Source organism: Limulus polyphemus, unplaced genomic scaffold (genome assembly GCF_000517525.1).
Source record: "Limulus polyphemus unplaced genomic scaffold, Limulus_polyphemus-2.1.2 Scaffold343, whole genome shotgun sequence".
Lineage (NCBI taxonomy): Eukaryota > Metazoa > Arthropoda > Merostomata > Xiphosura > Limulidae > Limulus > Limulus polyphemus.
This window is the reverse complement of record NW_013665953.1, coordinates 479,452-491,742: the sequence shown is the minus strand read 5'-3', so window position 1 is coordinate 491,742 and position 12,291 is coordinate 479,452. Positions and strand designations below refer to the sequence as shown.

Genomic DNA, 12,291 nt, shown 5'->3' with positions numbered 1-12,291 from the left:
TCGCTTATTTCAATTATCTGTGAACTTCAGTAATTGGGACTCGCTTATTTCAATTATCTGTGAACTTCAGTAATTGTGACTCGCTTATTTCAATTATCTGTGAACTTCAGTAATTGTGACTCGCTTATTTCAATTATCTGTGAACTTCAGTAATTGTGACTCGCTTATTTCAATTATCTGTGAACTTCAGTAATTATGACTCAATTATTTTTCCAGTGACTACTCTACTTTTTACCCATTGTGGTGGTCCTAGGACTTACGTAGATCCTCACACATACGAAGATCCCAACCAGGCAGTTAGAGAGTTTGCTAAGGAGATAGATGCTTCCCACATCACTATAGAAGCTATTATTGGAGGAGGTGAGTGTTTACTAAAGTGATTAGACAGTTTCCACATCATTATAAAAACCAGTTTTTGAAGTTGGTGAGTGTTTACTAAAGTGATTAGACAGTTTCCACATCGTTATAAAAACCAGTTTTTGAAGGAGGTGAGTGTTTACTAAAGTGATTAGACAGTTCCCACATCATTATAAAAACCAGTTTTTGAAAGAGGTGAGTGTTTACTAAAGTGATTACAGTTCCCACATCGTTATAAAACCCAGATTTTGAAGTTGGTGAGTGTTTACTAAAGTGATTAGACAGTTTCCACATCATTGTAAAAACCAGTTTTTGAAGTTGGTGAGTGTTTACTAAAGTGATTAGACAGTTTCCACATCATTGTAAAAACCAGTTTTTGAAGTTGCTGAGTGTTTACTAAAGTGATTACAGTTCCCACATCATTGTAAAAACCAGTTTTTGAAGGAGGTTAGTGTTTACTAAAGTGATTAGACAGTTTCCACATCATTGTAAAAACCAGTTTTTGAAGGAGGTGAGTGTTTACTAAAGTGATTACAGTTCCCACATCGTTATAAAAACCAGTTTTTGAAGTTGGTGAGTGTTTACTAAAGTGATTACAGTTCCCACATCGTTATAAAAACCAGTTTTTGAAGGAGGTGAGTGTTTACTAAAGTGATTAGACAGTTCCCTACATCATTGTAAAAACCAGTTTTTGAAGGAGGTAAGTGTTTGTAAGGGTAATGGATGCTTCGTGCACCAATATATAAAATATAACTACTTCCAACATTTCTTTAAACCCACCTGTACTGAGGGTTATAGGTGTGTAATTTTCTCGTATCACTATAGAAACAATCACTCTATGAAGAAAATGTTTACCAGATGGTAATTAGATAATCAATTTGACAATCGGACTATGTCAAAGAATTTGTTTTGAACTAAAATACTGAGCAACAAAATCCATTAAATAATTTGAGTTTATGATTTGTAAAATACATCCCAATTTATAAAGTAGTCACTAAAGATCCGTTTTCAAAGCTTCTGTCTAATTTCATCTTTAGAATAGGAAAATGGGTCAAATTACAGAAATTGGAAAGAAATATTGAACTTTACAGTGTAGGTTTAGAAGTGAATTATCAGAATTAATCGCGTATGTGTTAGCCTTATGAAATGATTGACAAAGAAATAAAACATTATTACATATCTTGGTTGAATTATTCTAGCATAGTAATTACAGTTTTGTTTCTTGTAGTTAAGAAGATATATATTAATTTACTGCAAATGATAGAAGTTTCAACAAATTTGAGATGTGAAGTTTACAGCTACAACTTTAGTTATTGATTCTAAGAAAGTATTCTTGAAATATGTTGACTGAGTTCAATAAAAACTATAAATGAGAACTTGGAAGATGAAATCAAGTATTGGTAACCTGAATCAAATATTTTTGGTTTCTGCAGGAGAATTTGGAGATGTTTGTAGAGGAAAACTCAGAGTTTTTTCTCAGCCAGAAATAATGGTTGCCATTAAAACCTTGAAACCAGGATCGCCTGATAAAGCTCGTGTAGATTTCTTAACAGAAGCAAGCATCATGGGCCAGTTTGACCATCCAAATGTCATTTACCTGCAAGGTGTGGTGACTAAAAGTAACCCTGTCATGATCATTACAGAATATATGGATAATGGATCTTTGGACACCTTTCTTAGGGTAAGTTCACACTATGTACTAGGTAGCTGGTAAATAATCTTTGAATAAGTTCATCCTGTAAGTATTCAATAAATGATCTCTGATAATTTTTCCTCAGAATATGCTCTTTGTGTGAGAGGCAGTCAGTCAATGATCTAAGGATAATTTCCTTAGAACAAGCTTATCCTGTAAATGGTAGTAGTCACTAAATGATCTCCAAACATTTTCCATGGGATACGCTACTTATGTTAGAGGTAACAAGTAAATGATTGAACATTTACCTCAGGATAACTTACTTGTGCGAGAGGAAGTCAGTAAATGATCTCTGAACATTTTCCATGGGATAAGCTACTTATGTTAGAGGTAACAAGTAAATGATTGAACATTTACCTCAGGATAACTTACTTGTGCGAGAGAAAGTCAGTAAATGATCTCTGAACGCTTTCCCTGGGATAAGCTACTTATGTTAGAGGTAACAAGTAAATGATTCAACATTTACCTCAGGATAACTTACTTTTGCAAGAGAAAGTCACTAAATGATCTCCAAACATTTTCCATGGAATAAGCTACTTATGTTAGAGGTAACAAGTAAATGATTGAACATTTACCTCAGGATAACTTACTTGTGCAAGAGGAAGTCAGTAAATGATCTCTGAACACTTTTCTAAGAATAACTTCATCTTGTAAGTGTGGTCAGTAGATGATCTCTGACATTAAATTATTTCGGAACAATTTCAACATTTTTATTGTGTGAATAATAGTCCTTAAATGATCTCTGGTTACCTTCCATTGGGTAGGTTTGTTACAAGAGTAATGTTTAGTAACTGATCTCTGAAGTCTTTCTCTAATGTAGTAATCATTATATTGTATCATGTCAATTTGTGTTATGTGTGTGAATGACTTTAACACCTGACCTGACTTTATTGATTGTTAGAGGTGTTCAGATTAATTTGCTAGTTTGTTGATAAACAGTTGACTAACATATGAACTATAGTAGTACTCCAAATAATATGTTTTGTACCTAATATTCCTTTAAAAACGTTTGTACAACATCAGGTAGACTGTGCAGATTCATCTGTAAGTAGTGTATATTACTTTCTGAAAACAAATCTGATAAACTAATAGATTTGTTAAAAAATATTACTATCTTGGTTTATATGGGGACAAAACAAAAAGATACACAATGATTAATTGTATTTTCTCTATTAGGCAAATGATGGAAAATTCCAAGTAATCCAGCTGGTTGGAATGCTGAGGGGAATCTCAGCTGGAATGCAGTATCTGTCTGAAATGAACTATGTTCACAGAGTAAGTTTGTGTTTTATACAAGTAGATGTCTGAGATAAATGATGCACACAAATAAGTAAACTTTGTTCAACAGATCACAACACAGAAATGAACTGTATTGCATTTTCTATATTACATGTTTGAGATGGAAATTGTACACGTACTTAAATATAGCTGTTGTTTTTGTTAAGAGTCTTGGCTAGGATGAATTATTTCCAGAGAAGCTTACTCATGTTTATATTCCACAGTATATATATTTCAAATTAACTAGGTCCACATCTTATGCTTTGAAATGTAATTTCTGTTTACCTCACTGAGTTGATATGCTACTGAACACAAATATTCTTTAGAAAGTCAGGTATTATAATATTAATTATGCCTAATTTATACAAGAGTAATGCTTTGTTGTCTTACAATATATTCAAACTTTTTATATCATTTCAAAAATATGAATAACTTTTACCTGTTTAACTTTAACTGACTTTGCTGTTAATATATTTTTATTTGGGAGCAACTTCATAAATTATTTCTAAAGAACTTTTATATAGTAATGAGATGGTTTTAATGTTTACAAAGAATATAATTATTTACAGTAATAATAATTGGTCATTTCTCTGTAGGACTTAGCTGCCAGGAATGTTCTTGTGAACAACGGTTTAACCTGTAAAATTGCTGACTTTGGACTGTCCAGAGAGATAGAAAGTGCTGTGGAAGGGGCTTATACAACCAGGGTAAGTACTGTAAAAACCCTCTAGTCTGTAAAATTGCTGACTTTGGACTGTCCAGAGAGATAGAAAGTGCTGTGGAAGGGGCTTATACAACCAGGGTAAGTACTGTAAAAACCCTCTAGTCTGTAAAATTGCTGACTTTGGACTGTCCAGAGAGATAGAAAGTGCTGTGGAAGGGGCTTATACAACCAGGGTAAGTACTGTAAAAACCCTCTAGTCTGTAAAATTGCTGACTTTGGTCTGTCCAAACAGATAAAAAGTGCCACACAACCAGGATAAATTCTACAAAAAGTGTTACTGAATGTGTTACTTGGGTACAAAAACCAACATACAAGTATATAAGAATATTGATATTTAGTCTGTTTACAGACTTAAAGAATGCTACAAAAAAAAAGACAGCTAAAACAGTTTAGCTAAATCAAATTGCTTTTAGGGCTATTTTATGGTAATGTTTGGATAACAAACAATACTAACATTGAGTCATCATAACATCATCATGAATATTGTTACCATGTTTACAGTGGCACACATAATGTTTGGATAATGGATAATACTAACATTGAGTCATTATAACACCATAAGGAATATTGTTACTGTGTTTACAGTGGCACAAGTAATGTTTGGATAACAGATAATACTAACATTGAGTCATTATAACACCATAAGGAATGTTTGGATAACGGATAATACCAACATTGAGTCATTATAACATCATAAGGAATATTGTTACTGTGTTTACAGTGGCACACGTAATGTTTGGATAATGGATAATACTAACATTGAGTCATTATAACACCATCAGGAATATTGTTACTGTGTTTACAGTGGCACACGTAATGTTTGGATAACATAATACTAACATTGAGTCATTATAACACCATAAGGAATATTGTTACTGTGTTTACAGTGGCACACGTAACGTTTTTCATTCAAAAACAAAAATATGTAAAAATTATTTTCAAACTCAGATTAGTTGTTTAATTTCTTAAATTAAACTGAAATTTGACTGTGTAATTAAAAACTACAAAGTGAATTATGAGATGTGCAATATATTTAAATACATAACAATAACATTGAGTCTGTACATTGTACATTGTAGCCTAACTGCCTCTAGCTTGCTTTAGAACTTATTATAAATTACTACTGAGAAACATATGTTATAAAGTTGAACCTTCTAATGTAAACTCCTGAAGGGAGGAAAAGTTCCAGTAAGATGGACAGCTCCAGAAGCCATTGCCTTCAGGAAATTCACATCAGCCAGTGACGTGTGGAGTTTTGGTATTGTTTGTTGGGAAGCGATGTCATATGGAGAGCGACCCTACTGGAACTGGTCTAACCAGGATGTGATCAAGAGCATTGAGAAGGGATACCGACTTCCAGCACCCATGGTAAGTTACTATAGTAACATCAGACTATAGATCTAAAGCTATGTTTTTAGAGTTTGACTTTATTTATCAGATCTGTCTGTCTACTTCTTAACTGGACGCTTATGTGAAGGAGGTGTGGTTTTGGCATCTGATGACTTACTTATAAACACTACTCAATAAAAGTTCTGTAACTGCTTTCTGTTACATCACTTTGGTTAATTATAGGATTTATATTTTGAATTACTATTGGCATGGAACTGTTTGTTTGTTTTGTTTCTTCATATAAACACATAAATATTAATTTTTTTACTTTAGTTTTCGTCTATTTCCACTACCAATAGTGTAAACTGTATAGAGCTTAGAAGCAAATGACTGTTTTTGTGTGAGTAATATTTTAAGGATAGTTTTATTAATTTATTGATTCTGATGTTCAATATAATCTAGAATATGTTTTAATACTTTCAAGACATGTAAAATAATATTCATATTTTTATCATATAGATTGAGGACTAGCCTAACTCGGGTCATTCTTACAAGATTGTACTATAAAATTTTATTAAAAGCAAGGTTACTGGACTTATGGTTTAATGCATCGTAATCATTATGGGTAAAAGTTACTTTGTACTCCTGTTCTATGTAGTTAACTTAATTTTGATCAGGAATTATTAACGATTCCTTCTACTTAAAGGTATACATTAACGATGTAAAACTATTTCATTGATACTTAGGTAGGTGATGAAGCTGATTATTCTAGCAGTTTGTAAGTAATATTTAATACTACTTACACGGTATCGAGAAGATCTGATTTTCTTTTAAAGTACTTTATAACCCCTGCACCGCAGTAGCAGTAATTGTGCAGAACATTTATTTTGGTGATTTTATTACGATGTTGCAATTTTTCATACGTTGATTTAAAGCCATTTAAACAGGCTTGTTATGATTTCAGAGTAGAATTCTTTGTTTTGTGATGTCATGTTTATTTATCTTTAGTAGCACTTAAAAATTGCCTGCACATTATCTTTAGGCTTACTTCACTCAGTTATGTGATTTGTTCATCTTGATCTAAGTACATACAGTACACACTTTATGGACAATCAGTATTCAAAACGTACTTGTGATAAATCTTGGGGCTTCTCTGACATTCATGTTTTGATTTTTCTGGAACTATAAGAAGAGAAACCTTTTATATAAGTGAAAATATAGTTGATCCTGTATTTGTTTTTTAATGCTTCTCACGGCTTGACAGTGATATACAGCTGCAGAAATAAAGTGATGAATGTCAGAGAAGTCCCAAAGTTCATCCAAAAACTTCTATGAAAGCATGTTGTCCTGGTGAAGATATACATCATATGAAATGTGTCAAGTGGGCTACACTATGTATAATATAACCACTAGAAAATTTGGGGCTTCCCTGGGATGTATTATATGTATGCATGGATAACGGAAACGTAAGTATATGACACCAGTTCTTACAGCACAACAAACATTTGCAGTGCGATCTACAGCACTATACAGCAAAAAAAACATTAATATAACAAAATTATTTCCAAAATAGAATGTTTCTTAATCTTGTGTCTGTTCCAAATTTTTCTAGGACTGTCCAGAAGCTCTTCACCAGTTAATGTTAGACTGCTGGCAAAAAGAACGTTCCTACAGACCAAGTTTTGCCAACATAGTTAAAACCTTAGATAGGTTAAGTAGGTGTCCAGACAGCCTAAGACAGATGGCAATAAATAAGTAAGTATGATGTCATACTTCCAGTTTAATTGGGAGAACCACATGAAAATTACATTCTAAAAAACGTTTGTGAATGTTTATGTTTAATATACAGGGTGTTCTAGAAGTCTGGACTCATAGGGGAAATTCACAGTATATTCTTAATTTATTTATTATTCAAATTGCATGCTATTAACAGCCGTACTTAAGCAGTTTTTTTCGTTACAGATCAAAATAAACTTGAAGCCAAAACGTTTATGAATTAAACAACCTATAACTATGTGATGAACTACATACATATAGAAACTGTAAACAATGTATTATAAGTTACAAACTCTGTATAAAAAAATATCACAGCTGTTTACAGTTAAGTAATTTTTGCACATAAGTATCACTTCTGGCATCATGAATTGTTCTCACCATATTCTTGATTGATTTCAGGAACCAGAATCCTCTAAATCTTCACCCACCAGATATGATGCAATTCAAGTCTGTGCCAGAGTGGCTGAACAGTCTAAAGATGAGTCGATATTTGGGGAATTTCAATCTGGCTAATATAACAACGATGGAAGCAGTAGCCAGGTTAACTCATGAAGACCTGACCAACTTAGGTGTGGCTCTAGCTGGACACCAGAAGAAGATACTCAACAGCATCCAGATGCTTAGGGCTCAGGTTTCGGAAGGATTCCTTGTGTAATATGTTTGTGTACACAAGCTATTATTGTTTATATAATGGTTATGCAACCTCTGTGCCAAGCAGAGTTTTGGACATCCAAGTTCAAACATGAAATCAAATGCATCAGATTCCAGTGTCCCAAATGATGACCATATCAGCATGTTAAACAACAGAAGAATAGGATGTGTCTTCAGGTTTTCCTTTGGTGACCATGATATCATCTTCCCATTGTGTTGATAATTGGAAGACTAGGACCTCTTCATGTGAGCACCATATCCTCTTCTCAATATGTTGATAATCAGAAGAATAAGCCATGTTGTGTTAACACCGAAACAACAAACAATTGAAGACTAGAAAGTGCTGGTGCTAGTGTACAGAATGGAACTTAACTGCTGGATGCAGAAAGCTGTTAGGGTACTTCATCAAACTCTAGATAATGTAAAGAAACTTTCCTCTTTAAGTTCAGATAGTGGCTACTTTTGACATAAAAGTGATCCCTTTGAAGTATAAAATTAATTTGAATGTGTAAACTTGTTGAATAGTCAAAAATTGGTACTTAATTGTGAATTTGTTGCTGTATTAATGGTTTTTTTTTGTTTTATCATATTGCATCATTACTAGATAGGAAAAATAACTGCTTATTCTCACAATTTAAAATTTTTCACCAGTAAAGACTTATTTATTTCTTTTCTGCTTTGTGTTAAACAAGCCACAAAGAAAGTGGCTGTGTAAAATAGATTTGTACATTGTTGTAAGATAGCTACAGGCATATATATAAATATATTTCTATATAAATACACATGTATTTAGTGAGTAATGATGTGGGTTGGTGTATTTAGAAGTTGTTCAGTTTCTGGCTTCTGCAGTGGTAGTATAGACTCCCTAGTCAAAAGGTCACATGGCCAAGGCTGAATGTAATACTGTTGGGAGGAAATAAAATATAAAAATAGCATGCGTTACTTTCCCCATGGCATCTTTTGGTAGATAAAAAATATCAATGGTGTATTAGTTACCAAGTGTTGCTGAACAAGTTCTTATTCATCCATGTGTTGTAGCAACAGTCTACTCCAACATCCACTTGTTGTAGCAACAGTCTACTTGGACTTTAACCAATCTTGTTTTCGGTAATGGAATATTAAATGAACATTGATTTGAAAAATGGAAAGTGTGCTGTGTCTTGCTGGTACTTAACAGTAAAAATAAATTAATTCATTTTGTAATTCTTATAACAAGAATCAAATGGTTCAGGAATACGAATTACAGCAGTAATACTGTCTGACTATTAATATATTTTTTTACAATAATTTATCCTCACATTAGCTTGGGTCCAATATTTGACATTTCTTATCTTCTGGCATTTAATTTGCATCCTCATAAGTTCTTTAAAAAAATTGTGAACAATGACTCTTTGACAAAGAATAAATTATTTGCATCTTAATCAACCTTAGCCTGAAAACAATTAGCATCTAAAAGTTAAAAGTACAAGTTATTACTAAATTTTTTTATGCATTTCATATCCATTGGCTTGCATATAAAATAAAACTATTTATTTATCATTTCATACTTAAGATCGAATACCTCTTAATGTGTTATACCACATCGACCTTACACAAGTGGTTTTCTAAACGCACCAAGGTAGACTTTTATACAAAATTTATATTATATTGTTTTTTTCAAGGAAAAAAAAACGAAAACTTAAATACTACCGTTGAACATCTTAGTTTTCAAACTACGGTACCATTTGTCGTAAGTATCGTCTTGCGCCACAAACGAATATTGATACGTTTTTATTAAACTGACTAATAGAAAACACGTGGCTTTAATCCCTAACTCTAGGTCAATATGAGATAATGGTTAGTCTTCAGGCAGAGAGGGCACTTGCCCCCCCTCCCCCCGCTGGAAAATGAAAAACAATTCGTTATTTATTCATTCAGCATATGTATATGAATTTTTTATTCAATTCACAATTTCACACTACTTTGTCTCTCCCTGGAAACATTTCTGCGGACGCCCATGTCTTCAGGGAAATTATACCTTTGGTGATGATGTCATCTTCCATTGTGTTGATAATTAGAAGACTATTACAAATGCATTTACGTAACCCGTCAAAATATCGGTGCTTTTTCTCTACGTTGCTAATCTCCCCTTCTCCTCCCAACAAAATTTATCTTTATGGCAAAGAAACTAGAAATACCACTCTCGTCAGAAACGATGCGATCTGTATTAGTTTATTGCCCATTTGTCAGAAAATTATTTATGTTAGTTTCACATGTTAGAGCTAGCGAGATATCGGCAGTTACGAATTGAGAAAACTTATTTCGATTGCTTTTTATAAATATGAGTTCTCGTAATCTTGATTCACTAACAGATGGCACCATTATTACAAATATATTGTTACATATGCTAAAGGAATTCGGAAGACCAACAAGCACATCGCACTACTGTCGGGAACTTACTTTTTTAATAATATATATTGATGTAAGCATATGGGTGTGTTGGGCTACGGATTCTTCTACAGTAGGTGTCTGTGATTTGTTGTCGATAAATTCAAAAAAATATACGAACAACACGCACTCCACTTGTTTTCAAAATAATGTATATATTCGGAACAAGTTAAACATATGTACATAATTTCATTCACTATGGAGGTCATAGTTATATCTTAAATACTATATAGTTCTCTTGTTGTCAAAAGTCCACTGAGGCCTATTCAATTACTGTAGAATCCAGTTGACAAGTCTAACTATTTTTCTCTATTTCTATCGCCAGATTATTCGTGTATAGTTCACTTACGTTGTCGTTGAGTTACCGCTGTTGTATCAAAAATCGTCTGCTTCTTTTCGTATTTCCAAGAATTGTCTGCCTTTCGTCAAATTCCACTCAGGATGGTTCAATTACTTTAGAACACCCTTTGACGAGACAACTTATTCTCCTTATCTCTTACGAAATCGTTAATATCACTCTAACATATCAACCGTTAGGCCTTTCACTCCCACGACAATTAACTTTGCGTTTAACGTTTCTCTGACCGAAGTTCTCCCGTAACTTTACTCTCTTCTGCTCTTTTTTTCTTTCGTCTGCTTGCCACTATTTATACGTCTGTCACTTAGGTCTTCTAGAAATCTCTATATCCTTGACATCAATGAATTATAAACATTAGGTACGATTCTTACTGAGTTAAGTAACCACACTTGTCATAATTATAGCTTTTAACTCTCTCTTGTTATGAAAAAAATTAAACAATCATGAAATATTCACTCACAAAATTAATTAATAAATAATACCTACACTAACCAGTCTTTTTATATCTGACAACTACTTTCAAACTATACTACTGTGAAATTTAAGAAATAAGCCAGAATTAAAAATTTTAAGTGTCTATATACGAACATCAACAGAGCATATTATAATCTAACACCATGTTTAGTTATATGACGCATTCAACCTCTTAACAACATTGAATCCAGACTTTTCAGGGTGGGGAATAAACTCAAATTCGACAAAATGGAGAATACTGTACTTTAGAGGTGGGAGGAATTTTTTTGCACAAAGATACAATCCCCCCTAGTTCAACACTTCCTCTTAAAACTGAATAATAGTCAAAGTTTTCAAAGGATTGCTGCCAAATATCCGACTTGAACGTCTTAAAGATTCTTTACATTTTATAGGTAAGTTAGAAGTAGATATAAAAATAAGTAGCTATTTAGTAGCTCACATCATAAAATCATTTAAAAACTAAGAACGCATTTTGAATAAAACATAAAAAAAATAGTTCCGAGTATGTATTCAATAAAATATATTGATATTTATCCCAATGAAAAGTATATTACTGCCTTAGTTACAGAACGAATAATAACGCATATATACTTACGTTTATTCACTACAAAAAGTCTTAAAAGCTTTGGTCAATCGAAACATTTCATTTTTGATATAACTGCTCGAACATTGTCTTTGTAGTCAAGTGCAAGGCTACACAATGAACTATCCGTACTGTGCCCACCACGGGTATCGAAACCCGGTTAGCATTATAAGTCTTCAGACTTGCCGGTGTTTGTTTGCTGTTAAGCACAAAGCTACACCATGGGCTATATGTACTGTACCTACCACGAGTATTGAAACCCGGTTTTTAGTGTTATGCGCCCTCAGATTTACCTCTGAACCAATGAGAGTCTCGTCTTTGGTCAAGTTTGTTATTAATTTCGCGCAAAGCTACACGAGTAATATCTGCGCTAGCCGTCCCTGATTTAGCAGTGTAAGACTAGAGGGAAGGCAGCTAATCATCACCACCCACCGCCAACTCTTGGACTACTCTTTTACCAACGAATAGTGGGATTGGCTGTGACATAATAACGCCCCCCACGGCTGAAAGGGCGAGCATGATTTGGTGTGACGGGGATTCGAACCCGCAGTTTGCGAGTCGAGCGCCCTAACCACCCGGCCCTCTTTGGTCAATAATATTTTGTATGGAAATGTCCGAGAAGTAGCTTTATTACCACACTA

The 12,291-nt window shown here is 33.4% G+C and overlaps 1 protein-coding gene across 1 annotated transcript in view; it reads left to right on the top strand.

Annotated features, from left to right (window-relative positions):
- LOC106457539 (ephrin type-B receptor 1-B-like) overlaps positions 1 to 8,939 on the top strand; it is a 39,018-nt gene extending 30,079 nt beyond the window's left edge. Inside the window, exons 11-17 of the mRNA XM_022383523.1 lie at positions 217 to 360; positions 1,791 to 2,038; positions 3,227 to 3,325; positions 3,925 to 4,035; positions 5,226 to 5,420; positions 6,994 to 7,136; positions 7,557 to 8,939. Of these exons, the coding sequence (XP_022239231.1) occupies positions 217 to 360; positions 1,791 to 2,038; positions 3,227 to 3,325; positions 3,925 to 4,035; positions 5,226 to 5,420; positions 6,994 to 7,136; positions 7,557 to 7,812 (1,196 nt within the window). The 3' untranslated portion in view covers positions 7,813 to 8,939. The remainder of the gene's footprint in view (positions 1 to 216; positions 361 to 1,790; positions 2,039 to 3,226; positions 3,326 to 3,924; positions 4,036 to 5,225; positions 5,421 to 6,993; positions 7,137 to 7,556) is intronic.
- Positions 8,940 to 12,291: the final 3,352 nt, after the last annotated feature.